We start from the raw sequence: 27955 nt of genomic DNA, 5'->3' as shown, positions 1-27955 counted from the left end.
CTGTCTGAGGAACAAATTTATGCATCACTCGCAACAACTGCTCCTTATACAGTTTCCACATGTCTGTTGTGCCCTTTCTCTGGAACAGTTGCTCCCAAACTTTGATTCATCCAATTTACTCCATAGTCAAGATTAGAGTGCTGCTGGAAAAGCAGAGTAGGTCAGATTCCTGATGAAGAGCTGTTGCCCAAAATGTGATTTTCCTGCTCCTTGGATACTGCCTGACCTGCTGTGCTTTTCCAACATCACTCTAATCTTGACTCTGATCTCCAGTATCTGCAATACTCACTTTGCCCAATTTATTCCGTACCCTCTCCACTGCATAATGAAGCATCTGCCATTGCTGGAATGCAATAGGATTGACTCTGTTTCTCTCTCCACTGATGCTGCCAGATTTGCTGAGTTTCTCCAGCACTTTGTATTTTATTTCCTGCTTCTCCCCTGTTTTGATCTGCAGTTCGGGACACTGAGCAATTGCTTTTGTTTTGTCAGTTAAGTTCTGATGGAAAGACTAATTTTTGGTAATTAGAGCTTCTGTACAATTTCTGTAGTTAAAATTGCCTCAATTGGTAAAACGTTTGTCAGTTTAAGAATCATCCTCATTGGAGAGAACAACATGTTTCTCAAGTTTGTTTTCTTTTAGTTAAGTTTACTGGTGCTGGGCATTTCACCGTTTAATATTTCAACAGGAGCTGAGTAAAGTTTTTCAATGTTTCTATGGCATCATTAATTTTTCATACTGCATTGTCAGCTTTAGATTCTTCAACCCTTTGTACACTGTAAGTTTAGAGAATGAAATTTGTGAAGTTAATTGGATTTCAATTTCCATGATGCTGTAAAACCATCAGCAATACGTCAGTTGTCGTTCTTTCTATCTAACATAAAACCTGAGCATCAATTTATTGATGATCCAAGTTGACTGTATGCCACCTACAAGTCAAATTCACTATGATGCTGATGCCTCCCCTCAACCAGTCCAATTCTGTGCCCACCAAAAACTCTCATCTGTGAATTGCTGTGTAGCAGTCAAACGCTTAGTTTCTGGAGACTAATAACTTGAAGGGAAATGGAAATAGCATGGGAAAATAGCATTAAGATAATGGTCAGCCAAGACCTAGAAAGCAGGATAGGTTCAGCGGGCTGAATAGCCTACTCTTGTTCCCATCTTCCTACCCCAACCACTTCATTTGCTGTCTCATATGCCCTCACTGTTGCTCAGTCAGAGGTACAACTTCCCCAACCAAATCATTTTTAGACAGATTAACTTGGTCAGTATGGTGGTATTCCCTCTGAGCAGTTGAGGGAGCTATGAATAATTTTGAGCTTTTGTAAAATCAAAAAAGATTAAAGTCTTTATGAACTTCTAATTCTTCCACATTTTGAATGTGCAACAACCTGCATAATGATTTGAGTCTTTTCTATCTATTTTACATATGATTGTCTGATCTCAGTTGAGAATTGTTTCTTAGAATCTTCTAGTTTTACTTAATTAAAAATGTTGAATTTGTATTTTTCTAACAGCAAAAAAAATCATGAATAAGCAAGTGCTCTTCACGGATGATAGAGTTCCTTATTGTATGGAGAGTTAAAATGCTCATGTCTGTCTTATATTTTATAGCTGAAAATGTGTTGCTGGAAAAGCGCAGCAGGTCAGGCAAGAAGGGCTCATGCCCGATTCGTCTATTCTCCTGCTCCTTGGATGCTGCCTGACCTGCTGCGCTTTTCCAGCAACACATTTTCAGCTCTGATCTCCAGCATCTGCAGTCCTCACTTTCTCCTCTTATATTTTATAGGTCCATTAAGGACAGCAACAGGTGAACCCCCAACCTCATTACCTCTCTCAACAGCTGCACAGTCAACAGCCTACAACCAGTATGGACAGGGGGATGTTCAGAATGGTCCTGCAATGTCTGACCAGTTACAACGGTTTGTATATGACACGTCAAAAGCAAATGGACCAAAATATAGAGACCATGTCATTGCACTTCATTTCTACAGAGCTGGACTTGAGCTTTGATATTCTCTGAGCACTCAGAGTTTCAAGCTTATCAAACCATGCATTCTACACACAACAGCTGACTTGAAGATATCCACTGTACACAACAAATAAGGCTTCATAAAGTTGTGTTTAGGTTCAGTGTAAATGTTACTTTGTTTAAAACTTGCACCATGATGTGGAAAACATTTAGATTCTGTTAATGATGTGAATGTACTTTCAGTCCATTACTCGATTGCGGGTGAGGAGAGCAGAACCTGTAGGAAATGAACAGTGAGGATTTAACTATGCACAAGGATTTTTAAATTGGGAATGTTAATTTGTAGAATTTTATGAAAAAAACTCTAGTGAAGCAAGTGATTCAGCCCAACCAGTGAATTCTCCAGTAGTCTTAATCCAAAGTACTGACTATTAACATTTCTCCCTTTTGTACCATTCCCTTTGCAAGACCAGTACCTCTTCCAAATGTTGTCTTTTATATTTAAAAAATAATTTCCAGCTATTGTATGGAAAATTTCTGTTGAAGTATTGAATGCTGATGAGAAATTGCTGTCGTAATGGAGCTGACGCTGGGCACTTAAACTGATGTGACATCCTACATTAATATGATTCCAGCATGTTCAAAAAAACTGGAAAAATGTTCAGCAAGCTAAGTTTTCCTACTGAGATCATCATTTCAAACACAGAATTGTGAGAGGGGGAAAAACAAATAATTTAACTCAGAAGTTTCCTGTTGCTGAGTTCCTCTCCCTGCCCGTAGGTATTATGGACTTTAAGTACTCAGGGAAATGTACAAAGTTAAAATCTCACAACACCAGGTTACAGTCCAACAGGTTTAATTGGAAGCACACTAGCTTTCGGAGCGACACTCCTTCATCAGGTGACAACCACCTGAGGAAAGAGCAGTGTTCCGAAAGCTAGTGTGTTTCCAATTAAACCTGTTGGACTATAACCTTGCGTTGTGTGATTTTTAACTTTGTACACCCCAGTCCAACACCGGCATCTCCCAATCAGGGAAATATAGTTTGGGTTGAAGGAAATTGTTTCATACCTCTCAACATTAATTGTCTTAAGTTAAAATCACACAACACCAGGTTATAGTCCAACAGGTTTAATTGGAAGCACACTAGCTTTCGGAGCGACGCTCCTTCATCAGGTGATTGTCGTTCCGAAACCTAGTGTGCTTCCAATTAAACCTATTGGACTATAACCTGGTGTTGTGTGATTTTTAACTTGGTACACCCCAGTCCAACACCGGCATCTCCGAATCTTAATTGTCTTAGTTTTGCTTGGGGTCACCCTTGCTTTATAAGACACCTTTATATCAGCCAGGATTTGGAAATGGGCAACCTTACAGAAACACAGAAGATGGTGTAAGGAGTAGGTTTGAGTACCTGAGTTCAGAGAAATTGCTCAAAATGTTGTTGGCTTGGCTGTGTTGCTGACCACTAATTGCAAAGCCAGTAGGTAACTTTACACTACTGTACTTGCAACTTGCAGCGTGGGTTGGTACCTGGGACTTCGATGTTGTGGCTATTACGGAGACATGGGTAGAACAGGGACAGGATTGGCTGTTGCAGGTTCCAGGGTTTAAATGTTTTAGTAGGGTCAGAGGTGGGGGTAAAAGAGGGGGAGGTGTGGCATTGCTTGTCAAAGATAGTATTACAGCTGTGGAAAGGACGATGGATGAAGACTCGCCATCTGAGGTAGTTTGGGCTGAGGTTAGGAATAGGAAAGGTGAGGTCACCCTGTTAGGAGTTTTTTACAGGCCTCCTAATAGTCCTAGAAACGTAGAAGAAAGGATTGCGAGGATGATTCAAGAGAAGAGTGAAAGTAATAGGGTGGTTGTTATGGGGGACTTTAACTTTCCTGATATTGATTGGGAAAGCTATAGCTCAAGTTCGTTAGATGGGTCAGTGTTTGTCCAATGTGTGCAGGAGGGTTTCCTGACACAATATGTAGATAGGCCAACAAGAGGTGAGGCCATACTGGATTTGGTTCTAGGTAATGAACCAGGCCAGGTGTTAGAATTAGAGGTAGGTGAGCACTTTGGGGACAGTGACCACAATTCGGTGACTTTTACTCTAGTGATGGAGAGGGATAAGTGTGCATGCAGGGCAAGAGTTATAGCTGGGGGCAGGGAAATTATGATGCGGTGAGGCATGACTTGGGATGTGTGGCTTGGAAAAGTAAGCTTCAAGGCAAGGGTGTAATTGATATGTGGAGCTTGTTCAAGGAGCAACTATTGAGTGTCCTTGATAAGTATGTACCCATCAGGCAGGGAGGAAAGGGTCGTGTGAAGGAGCCGTGGTTTAATAAGGAATTGGAATCCCTTGTTAAATGGAAGAGGGCGGCCTATGTAAAGATGAGGCGTGAAGGTTCAATTGGGGCGATTGAGAGTTATAAGGTAGCCAGGAAGGACCTGAAGAGAGAGCTAAGAGCAGCAAGGAGGGGACATGAAAGGTCCTTAGTTGGTAGGATTAGGGAAAACCCTCAGGCTTTCTATAGGTATGTCAGGAATAAAAGAATGACTAGGGTAGGAATAGGTCCAGTCAAGGATAGTAGTGGGAAGTTGCGTGTGGAGGTTGAAGAGATTGGGGAGACACTGAATGAATACTTTTCGTCAGTATTCACTCAGGAACAGGACATTGTTGCCGATGTGAATATTGAGTCACAATTAATTAGAATGGATGGCTTTGAGGTATGTAGGGAAGAGGTGTTGGAAATTCTGGAAAGGGTGAAAATAGATAAGTCCCCTGGGCCTGATGGCATTTATCCTAGGATTCTCTGAGAAGCAAGGGAGGAGATTGCAGAGCCTTTGGCCTTGATTTTTGTGTCCTCGTTGTCTACAGGAGTAGTGCCAGACGATTGGAGGCTAGCAAATGTGGTTCCCTTGTTCAAGAAGGGGAGTAGGGATAAGGGAACCACATTTGCTAGCCTCCAATCTTCTGGTAACTAATAGGCCGGTGAGTCTCACTTCTGTTGTGGGCAAAGTCTTAGAGAGAATTGTAAGGGATAGGATTTATGAACATCTGGATAGGAATAATGTGATCAAGGATAGTCAGCATAGTTTTGTGAAGGGCAGGTCGTGCTTCACAAACCTTATTGAATTCTTTGAGAAGGTGACTAAGCAGGTGGACGAGGGGAAAGCGGTAGATGTGGTGTATATGGATTTTAGTAAGGCGTTTGATAAGGTTCCCCATGATAGACTACTGCAAAAAATACGGAGGTATGGCATTGAGGGTGAGTTGGAGGTTTGGATTAGGAGTTGGCTGGCTGGAAGAAGACAGAGGGTAGTAGTTGATGGCAAACGTTCATCTTGGAGTGCCGTCACTAGCGGTGTTCCGCAAGAATCTGTTTTGGGACCATTGCTGTTTGTCATTTTTATAAATGACCTGGAGGAGGGGTTAGAAGGTTGGGTGAGCAAGTTTGCGGATGATACGAAAGTCGGAGGAGTTGTAGACAGTGAGGAAGGATGTGGCAGGTTACAGCGGGATATAGATAAGCTGCAGAACTGGGCAGAAAGGTGGCAAATGGAGTTCAATGTAGCTAAGTGTGAGGTGATTCACTTTGGTAAGAGTAATAAAAAGATGGGGTACTGGGCTAATGGTCGGATACTTGGTAGTGTGGATGAGCAGAGGGATCTTGGTGTCCATGTACACAGATCTTTGAAAGTTGCCACCCAGGTAAATAGTGCGGTGAAGAAGGCAAATGGCATACTGGCTTTTATTGGTAGAGGAATTGAGTTCCGGAGTACTGAGGTCATGTTGCAGTTGTATAAGACTCTGGTGCGGCCGCATCTGGAGTATTGTGTGCAGTTTTGGTCGCCATACTATAGGAAGGATGTGGAGGCACTGGAACGGGTGCAGAGGAGGTTTACCAGGATGTTGCCTGGTATGGTAGAAAGATCGTATGAGGAAAGGCTGAGGCACTTGGGGTTGTTTTCATTGGAGAAAAGAAGGTTTAGGGGTGACTTGATAGAGGTGTACAAGATGATTAGGGGTTTAGATAGGGTCGACAGTGAGAATCTTTTTCCACGTATGGAGTCAGCTATTTCAAGGGGGCATAGCTTTAAATTAAGGGGGGGTAGGTATAGGACAGATGTTAGGGGTAGGTTCTTTACTCAGCGAGTCGTGAGTTCATGGACTGCCCTGCCAGTAGCAGTGGTGGACTCTCCCTCATTATGGGCATTTAAGCGGGCATTGGATAGGCATATGGAGGATAGTGGGCTAGTGTAGGTTAGGTGGGCTTGGATCGGCGCAACATCAAGGGCCGAAGGCCTGTACTGCGCTGTATTCTTCTACGTTCTATGTTCTACTGGAATTACTTCTTGTGAATGCAGGAATCTAATGATTCAACTTCTTTTACAGATTTCCAGTCTCTCAACCATACATGCCTGGTAGTCATCCGATGCCCTATCAACAATATGCACCCCTGCCCAATAATACACAACAGTTACCAAATCAAATGGCAGCAATGCAGATCAGTGGTTCTACAAGTAATGCACCACCACCACCTGCCAGTCAGAGTTACGGTAAGTGATGTTAAACTGATCAGATTGCGTACAGTTGAATTTGTCTTCATAGACCAAATTCTTTCATGTTTAATTTATCTGAAAAACCTACATTCCAAAAACCATCATCACAGAAGCTTGTATATGAGTTTGCCATCACCACTTGAAAACCTTCTTTCATTATATGAAGGCCACTTAATTGTCAGCTCAAAGCCTTATACCAGTACTTTCATTGAGATTTTACTCCCCATAATAGTGGGATTTCTTAAAATTTTGACCTTTATGTAAGTTTTTTTTTCACCTGTTACGGTTTCTTTTACCACTCCCAAGTAGTTCCTTCTGATGTTCACCAAAAATCTAAACTTTGCCTTCAATTTTTTATCTTCGTTGAATCTAGAGAGAATTTGTGGCCAAAATGTTCTGTACTTCAGTTAGATCACTAATGATCTTCATTCTAGATAATTCCATGAATCAGCCTTTTCTTTATACCCTTTAACAATAATCTATCAATCTCTCTTTCAAAATACATAATTTACTCCATCTACAAGGCTCAAGCCAGGAGTGTGATGGAATACTCCCCACTTGTCTGGATGGGTGCAGCTCCAACAACACTCAACAAACTTCACATCATCCAGGACAAAGCAGCCCACTATTTGGTATCATATTGAGAAGCATGCACTCTCTCCACCACTGAAGCTCTATAGTAGCAGTGTGTGCCTTCTGCAAGATGCACTGCAGAAATTCACCAAAGACCCTTAGACAACTCCTTCAAAACCCATGACCACTTAAATCTAGAAGGGCAAGAACAGTAGATACATGGGAACACCACCTGGAAGTTCCTCTCCAGGTCACTCACATCCTGACTTGGAAATATATCACCATTCTTTCACTGTCGCTTTCTCAAAATCCTGGAATTCCTTCCCTAATGACATTGTGTGTCAATCTACAGCATGTGGACTGCAGTGGTTCAAGAAGGCAACTCACCACCATCTTAAGGGCAACTGGGGACTGACAGTAAAAATACTGGCCAACTTGCGATGTCCACATCCCACAAGTTAATAAAAATATTATCTCGTTTCAATGGTGGTTTATGCCAGTGTTTCAAATTTGCAAGCTTCATGTGTTTAAATGGTTCTACATTTCTCTTTTGAAATATTGGATTCTTAATTTTTAGGCACTGCCCTCTCACATGAACTCCCCAACCAGTCGAAATAGTTTGGTTGCAATCCATCTGTTTCCCCTTAATATGTTGAAGTTAGGTGAGGTCCTCCCCAAACTTTCTAAATTCCAGATAAAGAACTCTAGCTTGTTGTATCTCCTTGTAATTCAATAATTGGTGTTTGACTAACCACTGGAGATTGTCTTCGAAAATTCTGTAGATACTGGAATGCTTCCTGCTGATTAGAAGATAACAAATGTCACCCCACAGTTCAAGAACAGAGCAAGGGAGAAAGCAGGGAAATACAGACTTAGATTAGATTAATTAGTGTGGGGACAGGCCTTTCAGCCCAACAAGTCCACACTGACCCTCCGAAGAGCAATCCACCCAGACCCATTCCCCAACGTTTACCCCCTCACCTAACACTATGGGCAATTTAGCATGGCCAATTCACCTAAACTGCGCATTTTTGGACTGTGGGAGGAAACCGGAGCACCCGGAGGAAAACCATGCAGACACGGGGAGGATGTGCAAATTCCACACAGACAGTTGCCTAAGGCGGGAATTGAACCTGGGTCTCTGGTGCCGTGAGGCAGCAGTGCTAACCACAGTGCCCCCGTGCCGCCCACTTGTACATCTTAGATCTGTTGAGGGAAATGTGGGCAAGAATATGACATGAACATAATTTGGAAAAATGTGAGGCTATACCCTTTTGTGTCAGAGTATCAAGTGTGCAGAGTGTTTCTTAAATGGTGAGAGGTTGGGAAGCATACATGTGCAAAGGGTCCTGGGTAACCTTGTTAATAAGTCACTGAAGGCTAACATGAAGGTGCAGCAAGCTATTAGGAAGGCCAATTAATGTTACTGTTTATTGCAAGAGAATGTGAGTACAGGAATGGTTTTGGTCTCTTTATCTCAGGGAAGACGTTGCCATAGAGGGAGCGTAATAAATGTTCACCAGATTTGTGATGAGAAGGATGGACTGCTCAACGTAGTGAGATTGGGCAAACTGAGTCTGTATTCTCTGGAGTTCGGAAAAAGAGAAGTGATCTCGTTGAAATATACCAAGTAGGGATAGACAGGGTAGATGCAGAAAAAATATCCTCCTGGTGGGGAAATCTAGATCCAGGGACACAATTTTAAAAGTAAGTGGGATACTACTTCTGATGAGATGAGAAATGCAGTTATCTTACACATTGAGGAACTTTGGCATTCTCTACCCTGGAGGGCTATGAAAGCCCAGTATGTATTTAAGGCAGAGCTTGCTAGATTTCTGCTTACTGATGATTTTATGGATAGTGTGCCTAAAAGGTACTGAAGTGTTCAATCAGCTGAAATTGGATTTAAATGGCGGAGCAAGCTCCACAGTGTGAATAATCCCCTCAAGCCTATTCCCCCATTCAATATGGTCATGACTATCTGTTTGAAATTCCAGATTTCCACCCATCTCAATAACCCAATTTCCCCCGGCAAATAACAATCTATCCACTGCTGCTTTGAAAAGTATTCAATGACCTGATCTAAGCACCTTGAGGCAGAATTCCAAAGTTGTATAGCCATCTTGTGAAAAAAAATCCTCATCTCTTGAAGTCACCCTAAAAGGGTGACCCTCAATTTTAAAACAGTACTCCCCTCATTATTGGTACATTGAGCTATTTCTGCGACAGTATCAGGCTTCAAATTCTGCTCAAAATACATCCATTCCTGTTTCTTGGTTAATGCGAGCAATGTGTATTCACCTAAAGATAGAAACTGTGAAATACAGAATGATGGAACAATTTCCAGTTGTCTTATTACCTGTCTCATTTGAGAACTGCTTCTGTGGGATTACCATTGACAGTAATATCTTTTCACAGGGCCACCGACATCTCATCATCAAACAACAACAAGTTTTCCGCTCACTGGTCCAGCTTCGTATACGCAATATCCTACTCCGCTACAAAATATTCCCTCGAGTGTACCTCAGAGTGGTAACCCTCCCCAACATCCCTTTCCTGGGCAACCAGTCCCAGTGTCAACCTTCACCTCGTCTCCCACATCTACAGGTTTGACTGGCTCAACTCTCCTTCCTCCATCTGGGGTGCCAAGACCCCCAGTAATGCATGGACCACCACTGTCTGGACAGCCTCAGGCAGGCCTTCCCCCATCCCAGCATCCGACAGGACATTACCCACCTCAACTGAACCACAGACCCGCAGGTCTTCAGTCTGGTATGCCAGGGGTAGTGACTGGCCCACCAGCTCAGGGCTTTCAAGCACATCCAAGTCAACCCAGTCAGGGACTTGCGCCTCAACAGAATGGTAAGTTTATATATGCTTAATATCAGGAGCAGTGATTGAAGCATTGGGGATAACCTGTCTAGTATTTTGTGAAAAGTTATAAAGTTGGACTCTGCTTATTTGAGCCTGTAGAATTTGAATGAATCTTATCAATGGCTTTGCAAAAGAAAGAACAAATTTAAGTTAGATTTTCCATTTAACACTCAATTAGCTAAGCTATGCATTTAACAGGGAAAGGTAGGGGGTTAAATGGTTTTGTAACATTTGATTTCAGAAAAATGGGAGCAGAATGCTGTGAAAATAAGTCATGCTTCCTTAGAAATTCTGGTAGTTATCTTCAGCTGCATGTCAAAATAATTGGAAGCTGCCAGGAAAACATGATGATTTTCAACATGCTTTTCATCATGCTCGAAATGAGCAATCGGATTCCTCTATCCCAATGCAGCCTTTTGTTTTACCCACATGGCAATCTGTGTGACTTCATGAGAAATTATAATGATGACTGTGCAACCATTGTTGATGTCACTAGCCTCCTTTTGTGAGGGAAAATAGTGTCCTTACCTCGTCTAGAATACCTGCGACTCCAGACGCACAGCATTGTAATTGACTCTGAAACAGCCAAGCAAGCCATTGTCATCTCGGAAAGGAAAAAGAATGACACCAGGTGGATCACCTGGCATCGACTAAGACACTGATGTCTCAGACACTACCATAACCATCCCAATGACCTGTCCCACTGGCAGAACAAGCTGAGCAGATGTGGTGATAAAGAAGGGTGTTGTCCTGGGAGTCCTCAGCATTGACTGCAGGCCCTGTCAAGTCCCTGAACTAGTTGAGTCCTCAAGTGCAAAGCTGGTAGACTGGTTCTGAGGCGGGTGGTGTGGGAATCAGAGGGAAAAACATACTGACTCTCATTCTCAACAGTTAGCATGCCACAGATGTGTTCATGACATTGTTGATAGGAATGACCTTCGCACGGTGCTCTGGCCCGAACCGTCGATTTTCCTGCTGTTTGGATGCTGCCTGACCTGTGCTTGTTAAGGCAAAATCTTGTCTTCAGTTTGAGAGCACCATCTGTTATATTGTCGGGCTGAATCACCTTAAAAAATGTAATAAATTTGTGAACATGTCAAACATCTCATGATTGGGCCTCTAAGAGACTGTGTGGCCATCAGCAGAATTGTACTCAAACACAACCTGCAACTTCGGCGCAGTATATCCCATGCTGTACCATTACCATCAAGCCAGGCAATCAGCCCTGCTTCAATGAAGAGTGCAGCAGGAAATGCCAGGACCAGTGTGAGGCATCCCTGAAAATGAGGTGTCAACCTGATAAAGCTACAAATAGATGGAAGTGGGTACTGCAGATGCTGGAGATTAGAGTCATGATTAGATTGGTGTATTAGTGTGGAATATTCCTGATGAAGGGCTTTTTCCCAAAACATCAATTTTCCTACTCCTCGGATGCTGCCTGACCTGCTGTGCTTTTCCAGCACCACTCTAATCAAAGCTACAAATAGGGCGACTTGTGTGCGACTTGTAAGCACAAGGCTAGGTAATTGCATAACCAATAGTTCAGATCAGATCTAAGCTCTGCAGTTTTGAAACATTTAGTTATGAATAATGGTCGACAATTGAATAATGCACTGAAGTAGAAGGTTCCACAAGTATCTTCTCAATGATGGGGGCCTCCATAACAGTTCAAAAGATAAGGGTGAAGCATTCATAATAGTCATCAGCCAGAAGTAACAAGTCCTGTAGAGAACCCTAATGTCATAAATGACAGTTTTCAGCCAATTCAATTCACTCCACATGATATCAAGATATGGTTGACCTTAACATTATGGTCCAGAACTTGCTGCACTCCTAGTTAAGCTTTCCCAATACAGCTGCAACACTGTTATCTACCTAACAATGTATAAAATAGCCCACATATGTCCTGTACACACAATTACGGATCTGCTCTCGATCCTCAGTAAAGTGATGGAAGATGTCATCAACAGTGCTATCAAACATTATTTGCTCAGCAATGGCCTAGTGTTATTATTAATGCAGAGCCCAGATCATGTTTTGGGGACCTGGGTTTGCATCCCACAATGGCGGATGGTAGTAGTTGAATTCAGTAATAATCTGAAATAAGGGGCTAATGATGACCCTGAAACTATTGCCGATTGTGAGGAAAATCTCATCTGGTTCACTGACATCTTTTCGGGAAGGAAGTAACTCCAGACCAATAGCAGTGTATTTGATTGGGCAGTTAGGAATGGGCAATAAATGCTGGCCTAACCAGTGACACCCACATTCTGTGAATGAATGAAAATAAAATCTCACTGATGCTCAGTTTGGGTTCTGCCAGGACTACTCAGCTTCTGACCTCATTTATAGCCTTTGTGCAAATATGGACAAAATAACTAAATTCCAGACATGAGGTAAGAGTTTTTGCCCTTGACATCAAGGCTACATTTGACAGAGTGCTGCAATTCGGAGCCCTGCAATCATACCTCACGCTAAGGAAGATGGTTGTGGTTGCTGGAGATCAGATCTTCACAGTTCCAGAGCATTTCTGCACAAGTTCTTCAGGGTAGTGTTCTAGACCCAAACATCTTGAACTGCTTCATCACTGACCTTGTGGAGGAAGTAGGGTCAGAGTGAGGAAACTTGATGTTGACCGTGTAATGTTCCGTGCCATTTGCAATCACTCAGATACTGAAGCAGTTCATGTCCGAATACAGTAAGGCCTGGACAATATCCAAGTTTGGGAATCTAGTTACCATCCTTGACCTTGAATGGCTATACCTGCTCCAGATGCCCCACTGTCAACACCCTAGTAGTTGCCATTGGTCAGACGCTGAACTGGACTAATCACAAGTACCCGTGGCAACAGGAGCAAGTCCGAGATTAGGAATTCTCTGACAAGTTATACCCTGCCTCATACCACAAATCTTGTCCACCATCAATAAGGCCCAAGTCAAGATTGTGATGGAATACTTGCCCTTGCCTGGATGAGTGCAACTCCAACAACACTCAGAGCTTAACACCATCCAGGAAAAAGCAGCCAGCTTGATTGACACCACATCCACTCCATCTACCACTGATGCTCAGTTGCGGCAGTGCACACGATCTACAAGATAGACTGTTCCTTTGATACTACTGTCTAGAAGGGCAAAGAGAGACGACACATTGGAATACCAGGACTCGCAACTTCCTTTCAAATACCCACCAACCTGACTTTAAAGTACATTGATGTTGCTGCGTCTATTGGCAGGGCACAAGCTACAGCGGTTTAGAAGGCAGTTCAGCACCTTCTACAGGGCAGTGGGGATGGGCAATTACTGCTGGTCCAGCCAGTGACACCCATGTCCCATTAATGTTTAAAGCAAAAATCATGCTCTGTATAGCATAGTGTATTAATGAATTGGCTTGAGAAACACCAAGGGTGGGAATGAATGTTTTTCTGAATGCTGAACTGTTCTGACCTGCAATGTGCTGCCTGAGTGGGTAGTGAAGATTTAGCAGTAATTTAACAGGAGAATTAGACAGATACTTAAGGGAAATATTTGCGGGGCTATGGGTAACAAGCAGGGGTGTGGGACTAATTGAATAACTCAGGACTAGTACAGACATGATGGACTGAATGGCCTCCATTCTGATATTTTTACTCCATTTTTCTGTTTGGTCGGGTTTCTTATAAACCTGTTTGGATATTGTGACACTCTGAGACAGGTGAACTTGTCCCTGTGCCTTCTGGCTCAGAGATAGGAACACTACCACTGCACTACATAATAACTTCACTCTCAGTACCCATAAGCTTTAGGAATATTTCTGCCTTGGGTCCTGCTTACCATCACAAATGAATATTCGATTGTATTCAATTTGCCCGTGAACCTGTGCAAATGTATTTTTGGGCGATCCACTTCATGGAAGCAGTGGTGTGTCTGATTAGACTTTGAACAATGGTAACTTGTACACTACAACTTGCTGATTCCTCATTAATCCTGCAGGTATTCCTTGGTGTTATGATACACACACGTTTTGTTTGCTACTTGGCTTTTCTTGATTTGTGATGTCCTTTCAGGTTCTTTTGGACAAGTGAGGTCGCCCCAACCGAACTTTGCTGCACCTTACACTGGAGCACCAAGTTACCCCAGTCAACCCCAACCACAGCAGAAAAGGCTGGACCCAGATAGCATTCCTAGCCCAGTAAGGACCATGATTTGTAGCTGTTGTCTTACTGGCTGTTGTATTCTAATGTTTATAAAATTGTTTCAGTGTTTTCAGAAGAAGACGGTGGCTTCATGGGAATGTCGTTGGACTCTTAATCCTAGGCTAATGCTTTGGGGGCATGGGTTCAAATTCCACAATACCAATTGATAGAGCTTACAATCAACTTAAATTGGAATCTAAAGCTACTCTTGTTAATGGTAGCTGTAAGACTAGCATCGATTAGCATGTAAAATCATCTCGTTCACTAATGTCCTTTAGGGCAGGAAATCTGCCATCCTTATGTGGTCTGGCCTACATGATTCCAGACCCACAGAAATGTGGGTTGATTTTTAACTGCTTCAAGGGTGATTAGGGATGGGCAGCAACTGCTGGGTTTGTCAGCAATGCTCACATCCCATAAAGAAATAAAAAATACTCTTTTTCTGCTTATTACAAGAATTTGCTTGCATCTGTCCATTGTTTACAAACTTGGGAGACCTGAAGGTAATTTTTGTATTTTATTTGCATGTGTTTTCCTGAACATGTTTGCACTTCTGTTTGGAAATTTGATTTTGTGCAATGCAAAATATCATAACCGTGCAATTCATTGCAAATGACACAGCTTCAAAGTAACAGTTCCTGCACTGAAAAGTTGTTATGCTTGAGGGCAACGTCTGCAGTCACTTCTGCTTCAGCTTGGTGGCCTGAACACACTGCTTGTGGTGGGTTGGTATTGTAACTCTGGTAGACAGCAGACTAATTTTTTTTCCTGGTGCGTCAACATTTCTGGACTCCCGAGTTCGTTCTTTTTGTCAACTCTAAGAATCCTAACCCTTCTCTGCCTCTCTTTCTGGTTGCCTGGGTTGCAGTCTCTTCAAGCCTGTTGCCCCACAGCTAGCCTGGTGCCATGCACCCTGTGATTAGTTGACCATCTTTGTTCAGTCCTGTTCTTCTGTTAACTCTAAGTTCAGTGTTCATTCTGTCTTCTCACCCCTCTGTATCCTTGCTTCTCACTCCTCATGAGAATGGGAGCCAGAGGGAAGAGCAGGAAACTGCTTGTGGAATCAGTCAGGCTTAAGAGCAAGTCTGAGCCTGAAGCAGGTATTCAGTAGTTATCTCTAGTTGCAACTTCCTGTGCTACCAATGTTGGTTTATTTGTGTATATGACATGTAACCCATGGTGATGTAATGAGACATTTATTAGTCATTTAAGCAAAACTGTTAATGTGGGGAATCCATAGTTGATTAAGTTGATTCAAGATTACTTTAGGGTGAGAGGGGAAGCTAGTGATCAGTGCCTGATAGAGTTTTGTTAGGGTAGTGAAGATAAGAACTTGAATCATTTAAATTTTGGTGAGACTTAAGGGTTATACTGGATTGTTGAATTAAATGGTAATCAATGTGATGCTGTAAAGCTTTTAATTCAACAGTTTTATTCAAGACTCATGAAAACAATGATCACAAGCCTTTTTTTTGGGGTATCCTGTCCAGTTTATGAGAAAGGTATGGCTGTGTTCTTGATTTGCTTTGGCTCAAAGTAATATGCTGTCAGTCACCTGCAACACTCGGCTTACTGATCCATTTACAGGGATAGGAACAAAATGGTATCCAACAAGATTGTGGTGTTGTAATGAAGTCAGGAGTTGACATGAGCAGGGGAAACTCCATTGGAAGTTTTGGGGAGAAGGTAGTAAACGATCCATTGCAGATTTTCCTTTGGCCTGTCATGCAATCTTGACAAGCTTCTTGGAAGTAAATTCTGGTTAAAGTGCTTGAACTATTAAAACTTCTCAACCTGGGAAGGGGTTAGTGAAGTTCCTCTGCTGGAGTCACTTTTATGCATCTAATTAACAATTGTAGATGCTCCAACGTCTGTGGACAATTCTGAACGCTGGATGTATTTGGGTAATTACCTTGCAAGACATTGAAAAGGAAAATAAAAAGGGGCATGAAAGCTTGATATCAAATAAGTTTGAACTAAATGCTATTATCTATCAGTATTTCAGTTTAAAAATTTACTTCTGTCAGGTTTTTGAGTTAACACAATCAGACAGTTAGAGTTGAAATGCTAACGCTTTTATTTTATTTATGAAATTATCATTCGAGCCAGAATACTTTTGAATATTGAGCTTTTTAATATTAAAGCTGTGGGAATGTGAACAGGCCTGCATAATGCATAGAAATGATAGATAACCAGTCTAACTGAATAACACAGGTTGCATGTGCAATGATGTATGTGTAAACGTATGTCAAAGGACTTGCTAATGTGGCACCATTCATGTGGGAAGATAGAAGTAACAACTGTTACTGTTCTGTTTCTCTCCTGTTTTGCTGCTCATTTGTGCCTTTTTAAGCAACTTAATGAACTGCCACCTCAACAGAAAACAAGACATAGAATAGATCCAGATGCAATTCCTAGTCCAGTAAGTCTGCTTGTATGTTCGTGTGCTGTTACCACCTTCATTCCTGCCTTTGCTTTTCATTCTAAAAGGCATGTTGCTCTATATGTGACAAATGTGCTGTAAGGTCACAAAATCTTGTCAGTTTAATTGCACTTTGTCTCCAGCTTATTTTGTAATACGACAATGCTGTGTCAGTAAAATAACTACACAAAGGTGAATTCTTACAGTATAAATCTTTCTGACAGTATCAATAATTTTTGGATTGGTTAATGTTTGAGCAAATTAACCTGGTGATCTACTTTGGTACCTTACAGACAGTGGTAGATAAAACAGGATTGCTGAAAATCCAATCTAAACTTGTTTCTTCAGCTTAGTGAGTATTTGTGGTCTTAGTTGGTGTCACACATTTAAACTAACTTTTATTTGGTAAGCTGTCACTGTTGTTTGCAGTTGCATAAATATCCTTTTCAAGTAATGCAGCCCATTTTAGCCCTTCCACATAGTCTTTCTGCCTCCCAAGTCACATGCAAGAGCTAGCAACTCTATTGTAATACTTGCTACCATTGTTTAGTAGTTGCATCAGACTTAGAAAACTGGTTGAATAATATTAAAGTGGATTTTATGAAATAACTTACGGCAATATTCTGTTGCTGCATCTTAACAGCATGTGCCTGCTCAGAAAGCTGTATGAGTCATTTGTGCTTCAATACTGAATTTCAGAATGTAAATTTGGCTCGGTTTAATGAACACGATAAATGGATTTACTTGTTACAAATGTTTTTAGTAGTGCTCATTGAGAGCCTCTTAGCTCTTGGAGAGCATTGCAGTTACTCAATAATCTTTGGAGTTGTTTTTGACAGAAAAACAATATAAGGTACTAATCAGCTGTGCTCAATTCAAGTCAAATGTTTGCATTTTTCCCTCTACTACAAATTTCTACTTTCCATTCCACTTACTGGAAACTTTTCTCTCCTGCTTACTTGACGCTGACCCATGCACCTAGCAGCAACCAGTGAACAGTCTTCAGAGTTTGAAGTCTGTGTTAATTTCTTCCTCTTCCCTAGGCATTATGAAACCAGCTGTGGTCCCACCTGCTCTGGCTGAGGTCAGCTAACTTAGTACATATGAGAAATCACACCTGGATTTATTCTGGCCTCTTGTGCAGGATTGCAGCAGGATTGTTTGTTTACTGAATTGCTTGGGAAACTCTGTTTGTTCAGTCATATGTGATCATAATGTCCACTTAGGTCCTTTTCCAACCAGCTACTTAGATATCTCCACAACTGAAAGACTTGTTTTTGTGTTTTATTGAATGACAGTTTGAAATGTATTGTACACTTTGACAGATCCAAGTGATTGAAGATGATAAGTCAAACAGAGGAACTGAACCATTCTCAACCGGTGTGAGAGGTCAAGTTCCACCACTTGTGACTACTGACTTTGTGGTAAAAGACCAAGGTAACATCCTTAAGACTCTTTAACATCTTCAGTATTTTGCTTTGTGAAAACCGCCAAAGTAAATGTTTTGTCACTGGAGTTGGCTACCTTGATATTTGCTCTGATTGGCAAGACTTTGTCCTGAGAAGAGAACCAGAGCAAGCTGTCTTTTTTTTTGACTTGGAGAAGACAGTGCGTACACCTGCTCTTTCTGTCTGCAAGGTTCAGCTGTTTTAATACGTGGCTTCTAGTCCATGCAAGTGTGTCACACTGTAGCCTGATTGATGACTTTTTTTCAGCTAAGTGACTGTGTACATGCATATGCAGGGATGCCCTCTCTGCAAGCAAAGAGGATATTTCAAGCCTCAAGTTGTGTTTGATCTGCCTGAAAGCTGATACTTTTCCATTGCTTTCTCCGTGGTAATGCCTTGGCCAGAGTCAAGTGCCACCCAGTCAATAACCTCTTCTGCATGACAATTTCCTCTGTTTGAAATTTGGCATTCTTGTGTTTATCCTGACAAGTAAAAAAGGAAAAGATAAGTGGCAAAATGGCAATATTGCTAGACTAGTAATTCTGAATGTTCTGAGTGCCTGCGTTTGAATCCCACCTTGGCAGATGGTGAAATTTGAATTCAATAAAAGTCAAAATAAAAAGATAACCCAATGGTGATCATGTACTCATGATTGATGTCATTAAAAACAAATCTATCTGGCTCATAAATGTGCCTTAGGAAGGATTTCTGCTGTCCCAAACTTGTTCTGGCTTCTCTGGCTCCATGTTTATCGCAATGTGATTGACTCTTCTGGGCAGTTAGGAATGGGCAAATAAATGTTGGCTCAGCCAGCAGTACCAACAGCCCATGAAAGAAGAAAAAAAAAATTCAGCAATAATTAAGTTCTGCATTACGAAGCAGGAGCAGTAGTATATTTTTTAAAAAATGACTTGTTTGTGCTTGTTTTGCAGGGAATTCAAGTCCTCGATTTATTCGATGTGCGGCTTATAATCTTCCTTGCACTTCAGATATGGCAAAGCAGTGCCAAGTTCCCCTTACTGCAGTCATTAAACCACTTGCTACATTACCAGCTGATGAGGTAATTACTGCATTGCATTCTTCCACATGTTTCAGTTTTTCTTTTCGGAAGGGTGTATTCTTACAATTGTCTTGATTTACTTTCCACTTCTCAGCATATGTGTGTCGGACAAAAGCATGGGGTCTTGTAAGCAAAAATCCTTCAACTTTGAATATCTCAGTTGGATTACTTTAGGGGTCATTGGCTTGGTTATGTTTGATCTGTTTGATCATTACAGCTCTCCCATTGGTGATACGTGTGTGAATTGTTATACACAGTTCTGGGTCAGCCTAGAGAGTAACAGCTACCACTATGGAGACATCAAGACTTCACGTATTTGGTAGTAGTAGCTCTTCTCCCTGTCCAAACTCAGGAATGTAAAGAGAGGAGAGGGATCATGCTCTGGAAATTATCCGTCTAATTCATATCAGGGAATATATTGATAACCATCCTGTGGGTGAGAAAATCCTTCCAGAGACAGTGTGGCTTTAACACTTTCCAAATAAACCTCCAACATTGCCTAACCCAAGACAAAGGTCAATATCAATACCAGAAATTCTTCATTGCATCATTGACCCGATGAAAGCATTTCACTTCGAAAATTGCAAATCTGTATTGATAGTATTCCAAAGATTTGGAAGCCCAAGAGATTTCATCATGTCCCCACAATTAACAACTTCCCTGAGTGGGAGATCTGAAACAGATGCCTTCAAAATCTATCCTAAGGTTAAGCAAGACTGTGTGATAGCTCTTATACTTTGCCCAGGTGGCCTAACAATAATGTCACTGGGATAATAAACCAGAATAGGTTTGAGTCAGATTGTGGCAGATGATAAAATTTGAGTTAACGAAAATCTGGAATTAAAAGGTAGCCTGATGGTAACCATGGAACCACAGCTGATAGTTGTTGAAAACCCACCTGCTACACTGGTGTCCTCTTGGGAAGGAAATCTAACACTCTTCGTGGTCTGGCCTTAGTGTGACTTCAGACACTCATCAGTGTGTTTTACTCTTAACTGCCTTCTCGGCAATTAGAGATAGGTAATAAATGCCAGCCTAACCAGCAATGCCCTCATCTCATTAATTTTTATGAAAATCTGTCTGACAGCGGTTATTTACCTCATCAAAAATCAGCGCTCCAGTATCAGAATTAAATATCACCTTAATGAAACATCTTTGATTAACCGTAGCGTAGTTTTGGTACAGTAGCAATCAAAGTTGAGCACAATCATTATCCACTGTTTATACCTCATTGCATTAATTCATATTCTGTACTGGATTTGCAAACTAATCTCGAACTCTTCAATTCTGCATGCAAGAAACTTGGCCTGTCTTTGAATGTTGCCAATCAAAACTCTAAAGCAGTCCCAGTCTCTGAAAAGACTACCATTGACAAAGAGGTGCAATATTGGATTGACTGCACCAGCTCTGCCTTCTACAATCTATCACAGTTTGTGGTTGATACCAAAACCTCCACAAACGAACAAAAGCTCCAATGAAACAGAGCAGTTGTCACCGCACACCTGTATGAAAGTAAAACCTGGACACTGTATCAGCAACACACAAGAATGCTAGAGAAATGCCATCAGCAATGCCTCCTCAAAATCTCTAGATTCAGAGTTTAGAGCTGTTTCATTGTGATTTGGACAAGTTGAGTGAGTGAAAAAAATGCATGGTAGGTGAAGTATAATGTGGATAAATGTGAGATTATCCATTTTGGGCAAGACAACATTCAGATTATTATCTGAATGGCAATAGATCGGGAAAGAGGAGTTGCAACAAGACTTGGGTATCCTATATCAGTCACTGAGAGCAAACAAGCAAGTGTAACAAGCTGTGAAGAAGGCTGCTGGTATGTTGGCCTTCATAGCAAGAGGAGTTGAATACAGGAGCTGCAATACCTTGCTGCAATTATGCTGGGCCTTGGTGAGACTACATTTGGAGTATTGACTGTATTTTTGGCTTCCTTATCTGAGGAAGGATTTTCTGGCTATAAATACACAGGAAATTATTTTTCTCCTTGCTTTGTTTCTTCTCGTGTCTCCTTTGTTCGATCTTTATATTTCTTTCTACCAGTTTCTCCCCTGACGACTGCTTCTCCATTTTTATCCTTCACAAATTCTCCTCACACTTTCCTTCCCTTTCATCTTGTATCTGACCCACTCTTCATCCTCCATTAAAGCAGGCAACGTTGGATTTTGTTTGAGATGATATGGTATCCTCCAATTATGTTTCATTCTGAGCAGCTCATTCCACCTCTAAATCAGAATTTTCCATCATTCTGCAATGTGCTGATGAAATTTGATCTGATTGCATGTGGGTAGGTCTGTGTGGTTGCCAGCATGTAGAATTACATTCTGTATGGTTGCAAGGCATTTGAAGCTGCGAAAACTATTGTAAATTTAACTTCCTTTTCAACAGGTTAGTATGTGGTGGAAAATTAATCTATAAATTGAATCTCTGAAACATATTTTTGTGAAATTAAAAATTGTGCATTAGGCACATTGCTTTACTCTAAAGTCCTAACTGGCCACTTTTGCTGTCAATTTCGCACGAGTGATGAATCCTTTGCTGTCAATGTCACTTGGGATTTGCAGCTTTTCATATTATCAAAGTTTTCTTTAGTTGAAGTTCTCTGTGACAACAATAGTTCCATTTTGTTTGGTGCAGCTGTTGAGATAAATCCATAAACTGTAAGTGACACCAGGCTCTGGAGGTTGTATCAGCACATTTTCATTTGGACGTTTTGAATTCCTGGGTCATGCTCTTGTTAGGTGTGGTTAACACAGTCCACGTGGATTGCATTTTTCTTTTTGTGGAATTAGGAAGAAATTTTGGATTGGAATGCCTGAAAAGTTACAATGTCCGTGCTTCCAGGATAGTACATGTGAAAGTGTTTGAGGTCAATCGTTAACTGCTATTGTAAAAACTCTGGCAGTCTGTCCATGAATATGCAATTATTTTGAGGCACCAATTTAGAAGAAACTAGCTTAATACCGCCATGACTTTGTAAGTATCCACTTCCTTGCCCTTATTTGAAAGGAGTTGGCCACTGAAGAATTAAAAGTCTATTCTTGTGAAACCATGACCACTAGGTAGCATTCACAGGCTTTAAGCTGGTCAAAGGTAGATTTAGGATCAACCTTTGTCTGAGTATGTTCTAGTGAAGTATATTGGGATATTTTACTTCTTTAAAGACATTCAATAAATGCCTGTTATTTCATAGAGATTAGTGACGTCTCTGTTAAAAGCATTGTGGAATCAATACTGATAATTGATTTTCAGTCATTACATTTTTGACCCTGCTTGCAGTAGTATACAACAGTAACTGGTGACTATTTCCCAATGAAATGATGTAAAAATGTGCACAAACTGTCTGTTGTACTATCATTGTATGCTGTCACATGTCATAACTGTGTATACTATAACAGTTTAGGTTTCTAGCTGCTCACCTTTTCTCCAAATCACAGAAGTTATTTTGTCTGATTATACCCTAGTTTATTCCATATGCATGTCACAGTGCTTTACAAGTGAAGAAAGCAGAGAGAATATCCTAAATGTTCGACATTGACAAACAAACAACGTAACAAAGAACTAAAAACAAGTTTGGAGCATGATTGGTAACTTGAAACACAAAATGGCGCAGTCAACTCAAGGGTTGTGTTACTCCCAGGTGTATGTTGATCACTCTCTTGTGTCAGTTAGAAGGGAATGAAGGATTCTGGCACCTCTGAACAAGAAATTCTGTGTAATGGCAAATGCTGTTTTGCTTTGAAAAGGCAGAGTTTTATTAATTGTTCTTTGCCATCTGCCAGAGCGAATGGGAAAATCACTGTGTGATGGAATCCTTAGTTAAAAAGTTCATACCTTACTGACCACAGCCTGCAAATCTGATAATGACCCATTTAATCTTACTCTCTGCTTTCTGCCTGTTAACCAATCTGCAGTTCATTTTACTAAATTTTCCCCATCCATGGGTGTAACTTTGTTTGTTGATCACCTGTGTGGGACTGGATCAAAAGCCTCCTAAAACCTGAAATAGGCATGTGACATGGTGATGATCTCATAGTCATGATGTATAAGGCACGGAAACAGGCCCTTCAGCCCAAATCATCCATGCCTTCAGCCCAAATCATCATTCAGGTTTCCTAAACTGAACTAGTCCCATTCGCCTGCCTTTGGCCCACATCTCGAAACCTTTCCAATCCATGTATCTGCTACACTTCCTCTGGTACTTCATTCCACATGTACACCGTTCTCCTTGTGAAAATGTTGCCCCTTGGGTCCCTTTTAAATCTTTCCCCTCTCACCTTAAGCCCTAGAGCCTTAACCAGAGTGAATCTTAATCTAAACAATACAATTTTCAGTGGGATTCTGGCCTAAGAAATACAAGTTCTCAGTGGCCATAGCACAATCCAGGTCTTAACACTGTGCAGCTGACCTGTTTCAATCTATGATCATCTTTTCAATGAAAACTCTCCTTTTATACAATCAACCACAGACGCCCCCCCCCATTATCTTGTTTGATAACTTAGTGAATCAACATTTTTCTGAGAAAAGCTTTTCAAGATACGTTTTCAAAAAGCACTGGTCCTCCTTTAGAAACTGAATTACTCTGGGGATAACAACAATTTTCACAAAATAGCATTTTAAAAAAATCTAGACTTAATCAGCATACACAGTAGACAAACAGAATACTGAGATGAGCTGAACAAGATAACCATGTGAATGTGTAATTAAGGACATAATTAGCGTCAGCATTTTAAGTTCAAAGATACATTTTTAGGGATTATACTTGCTTTACATGGGGTCAAACAGGCAATGCAGGCAGTATTGCCAAAATGATGGTGATATATTTAAGACAAGTCCACTGGGCACAGGCTGCGTGTAGTGACTAAAACATAGAAATAGGTCATCCTGTGGCAACACTGGTGCTTCACATATTTACTTGGATATAAGTCGTGATTTGCCCCAACTTCTGGAAGGATTTTTTGAAGCTTCTAAAGGTTGACTTACAAGCCTTGAGTTCGTATGATTGCATGGTTAAACTGGTAACGATTAAAATTAAATACTCTCAAACCACTACCTCTCAACTTCAGACATTTGGATTTCTGCTGTGCGTAAATCTGCAGGGCCTCCCCTCAATATTTATGGAATGCCTCCATCATCTTGCTTATCTACCAATCCCTAGGGGACCTTGTCATTGGACTAATAATCCAGAACTCCAGATTCTGGAGCCATGGGTTTGAATCCCACCATAGCGATGAAGAAATTTGGTTTAAAAAAAATCTGGCATAAAATGTTAGACAACGGCACTATTAATTGTCATTAAATCCCATCTGGTTCATTCATTTGTTTTATGGAACACAGTAAAGGTACCGTTCCACCTGGTCTGATCTACATTCAACTCCACATCCACAAAGTTGTCTCTTAAGTGCCATATGGGCAATAGAAGATGAGCAAAAGTTGCTGGACTAGCTTCTATTGCAAGAGGATTTCAGTACAGAAGTGCTAACGTTTTGCTCCATTGTATCTTAAGTTGCAATGACCAGTCCCATCAAAAGCGATTGGGCAAACTGGGCATTATACGGTAGAAGTATGAGAGGTGACCTCACCAAAACGTTTAAAGGAATAGACCGTTTGATATAGGTTAGATGTTGGCCGTTGTTGGACAGCATAGAACCAGGGAGTACAATTTTAAAAATAAGGGAAATATAATTTAAATCCAAGCTGAGCTTTTTTCCTCATAGGGTTGTGAATGACTGTTTTACAAAACAAAGTTAACCCATTTTCATTGAATAATACTGGATCCAAAAAAGCTTGTACCCAAGTTTGTTCCTCAACATATTGCTGCAGAATGTCGTATATGTTCCAGGAATTCTTAGCATCAGATTTCGCTCAGTTTACCCAATCTCTATAGATTGAAGTTACCCAAAATTGCTGTGTTTTCATTACTACATGCAACTCTAATTCCATATTTTATACCATGTCCTCCTGCATTATACTTACAATTTGGCAAGTTAGAAATCACTCCTACCATTATGTACCACCCCATTCTGTTTCTTAATCCTCCAAACATCCTGTTCTTTTGATCCAAGATCTTCCCCCACGAATGTATTAGTCCCATCCTTGATTATCAACACTACACCATCTACTGTTCCATTCTTCCTGTCCCTCCTAAGTATGAAATATTGTTTAATCTTCAGTTCCCAGTCTTGGTCACCCTGCAGTCATGTCTCCATAATGGTAAATAAATCATATTTTACTCCTAGCACCGTAAGTTGACCTAGTTTGTTGTCTATGCTTTTTGTCTTGAGTGCTTTTAATTCTACCTTTTTAACACTATTCTCCAGTTTCGGTCTGGTTGATTCTAGGATTTGTTTCTGTAGTTTTCCACCTTTCACCTATACCTCTTCTACATCCCATAATCAGCTTTCTTTTAATTCTCTGAATTCTCTCTTCAGTTTTCATTCTCCTGACAAGCTAGTTTAAACTCTGCCATCAGTACTCATGAATCTCATCCTGAGGATATTTGCCCCAGTCCAGCTAAGAGTGACCTGAATTGAATTAGTTGTTGGGCTTGTAATTGCTTTGTGACCCATGAAAATCGAAAAATTAATTTCTAACGGAAACTCTGATTCATTTCAAAGAAATAAATGTCTGAAATGTTCTGCTCTATCCAATGTAGTACAGTAAGTTTTGTTATTTACCTTGCATAATCCAGTAATTGAGTTGGCCTGGGCAGAAAAATATGTAGTACTGGAGTATTTTTCTACTCAATGAAACAATTAAATCTTCCTTTTAATGTGATGAGCTCGGCCTATGTGATTGCATTTATTTCTTGACAAAGATAGGGTTGTTTTGGCACTCGGTGTACTTAGGATAAGTTCCTTGAGTGTTTTAGCACCAACTAAACCATAGGCCCCGTGTTGTATTAATGAGTACTGAACCAGAATTTGACAGAACAGGAGCATCTTGTGAACTGAGAGATTGGTGGTGGGTGTGGCACCATGAATCACAGACCAAGGTTTTAAATTTAAGTAATGTCAAGTGGTAGGATGTAAGTGAACTTTGCTGAACTATGAACCAACGAGTGAACAATGGGAAGTATTTCTAGAATAGTTGGTACAAAACATATACTTAAAAGGCTGCTTCACTGATGTAATTAAGCAGCTGTAATCAACAAATGAGTTAAAATTCAGCAACAAAAACAAAAATTGCTGGAAAAGCTTATTGGTCTGGCAACATCTGTGAATAGAAACTGAGGAAGTTCTGAGGAAGGGTCACTGGAACCAAAATGTTAACTCTGATTTCTTTACCTAGATGCTGTCAGATCTGCTAAGCTTTTCCAGCAACTTTTGTGTTAGTTTCTGATTTATAACATCCACAGTTCTTTTGTTTTTTAGTTAAAATTCAGTATTTAGCAGAACGAAAAGGCAAATTCAATAAAAAGTGAAAATCTGTTGTCTGGTATCAGCATGGCTATACTAAGAAAGTAATGAGGTGCAGAAGAGGAATCTGAATAAAACAACCACAGTAAATATCCCAGCTAACAGCAAGTCAAATTCTACGCACATTCAGAACAAGTGTGTTGAATGGAATATGGGCAAATGTAAAACCAGATGCATGCATAGTTACCAGGGGCAGACAGCAGTGGCAGACTCGCTAATTGAGTTGAGGTGAACATGCTGGGAATATTTGGAAGGGTGGGCAGTATCCAAAGACAAACCCAGCTAATATTTCGGCATAGTGACCTTTCATCACTTCAGTGACTTGAGTAAATTTTGGCTGCCATTGAGTACTCTGTTGTCAGAGGTGCACGCTGTTGAAAGAGACTTAAATGAGACCCTGCCTGCCCATAATGGTATCCGTAAGGAAGAAATATTTATCTGGTGGTCAGGTCAATATTAATGATGGAGAAAGTGAGGTCTGCAGATGCTGGAGATCAGAGATGGAAATGTGTTGCTGGAAAAGCGCAGCAGGTCAGGCAGCATCTAGGGAACAGGAGAATCGACGTTTCGGGCATTAGCCCTTCTTCAGGAATGAGGAAAGTTGGTCCAGCAGGCTAAGATAAAAGGTAGGGAGGAGGCACTTGGGGGAGGGGCGTCGGAAATGTGATAGGTGGAAAGAGGTCAAGGTGAGGGTGATAGGTCAGACTGGGGTGGGGGCGGAGAGGTCGGGAAGAAGATTGCAGGTTAGGAAGGCGGTGCTGAATTTGATGGATTTGACTGAGACAGGCTGGGGGGAGGGGAAATGAGGAAACTGGTGAAATCCGAGTTCATCCCTTGTGGTTGGAGGGTTCCTAGCCGGAACATGAGGCGTTCTTCCTCCAACCGTCGTTTCGCTGTGGTCTGACGATGGAGGAGTCCAAAGACCTGCATATCCTTGGTGGAGTGGGAGGGGGTTTTGAAATGTTGAGCTACAGGGTGGTTGGGTTGGTTGGTCCGGGTGTGCCAGAGGTGTTCCCTGAAACGCTCCGCAAGTAGGCGGCCCGTCTCCCCAATATAGAGGAGGCCACATCGGGTGCAGAGGATGCAATAGATGATATGTGTGGAGGTACAGGTGAATCTGTGGCGGATATGGAAGTTTCCTTTGGGGCCTTGGAGGGAGGTGAGGGGGGAGGTGTGGGCGCAAGTCTTGCACCTCCTGCGGTTGCAGGGGAAGGTGCCGGGAGTGGAGGTTGGGTTGGTGGGGGGTGTGGATCTGACGAGGGAGTCACGGAGGGAGTGGTCTTTACAGGTCAATATTAATGTCTGAGTGAACATCACTGAAACAGTCTCACTGGTTACCTCATTTGAGTGTGGGACCTTATGCAAATTGGCAGTTTTATTTCTCTTTGTGACAAGTGAGGGTGTTTCAGAAATAATTTGGTTAAAAATGCAAAGTTGAGAACCC

The 27955-nt window shown here is 41.3% G+C and overlaps 1 protein-coding gene across 2 annotated transcripts in view; it reads left to right on the top strand.

Annotated features, from left to right (window-relative positions):
* The window catches only part of LOC122541948 (protein transport protein Sec24C-like), a 74150-nt gene that overhangs the window by 22118 nt on the left and 24077 nt on the right, over window positions 1-27955 (top strand). Inside the window, exons 3-9 of one of the 2 annotated variants that reach the window (XM_087982432.1) lie at window positions 1794-1926; window positions 6367-6530; window positions 9525-9968; window positions 14023-14147; window positions 16505-16573; window positions 17899-18010; window positions 18954-19081. In XM_087982432.1, the coding sequence (XP_087838558.1) occupies window positions 1794-1926; window positions 6367-6530; window positions 9525-9968; window positions 14023-14147; window positions 16505-16573; window positions 17899-18010; window positions 18954-19081 (1175 nt within the window). The remainder of the gene's footprint in view (window positions 1-1793; window positions 1927-6366; window positions 6531-9524; window positions 9969-14022; window positions 14148-16504; window positions 16574-17898; window positions 18011-18953; window positions 19082-27955) is intronic. The other variant, XM_087982433.1, reaches the window with a different exon arrangement.

This window comes from Chiloscyllium plagiosum, unplaced genomic scaffold (genome assembly GCF_037043375.1).
Source record: "Chiloscyllium plagiosum isolate Xiang-an unplaced genomic scaffold, Cpla_swu_hap1 HiC_scaffold_43, whole genome shotgun sequence".
NCBI lineage: Eukaryota > Metazoa > Chordata > Chondrichthyes > Orectolobiformes > Hemiscylliidae > Chiloscyllium > Chiloscyllium plagiosum.
Note: the sequence above shows the minus strand (reverse complement) of the source record. Positions and strands in the feature narration are given on the sequence as shown.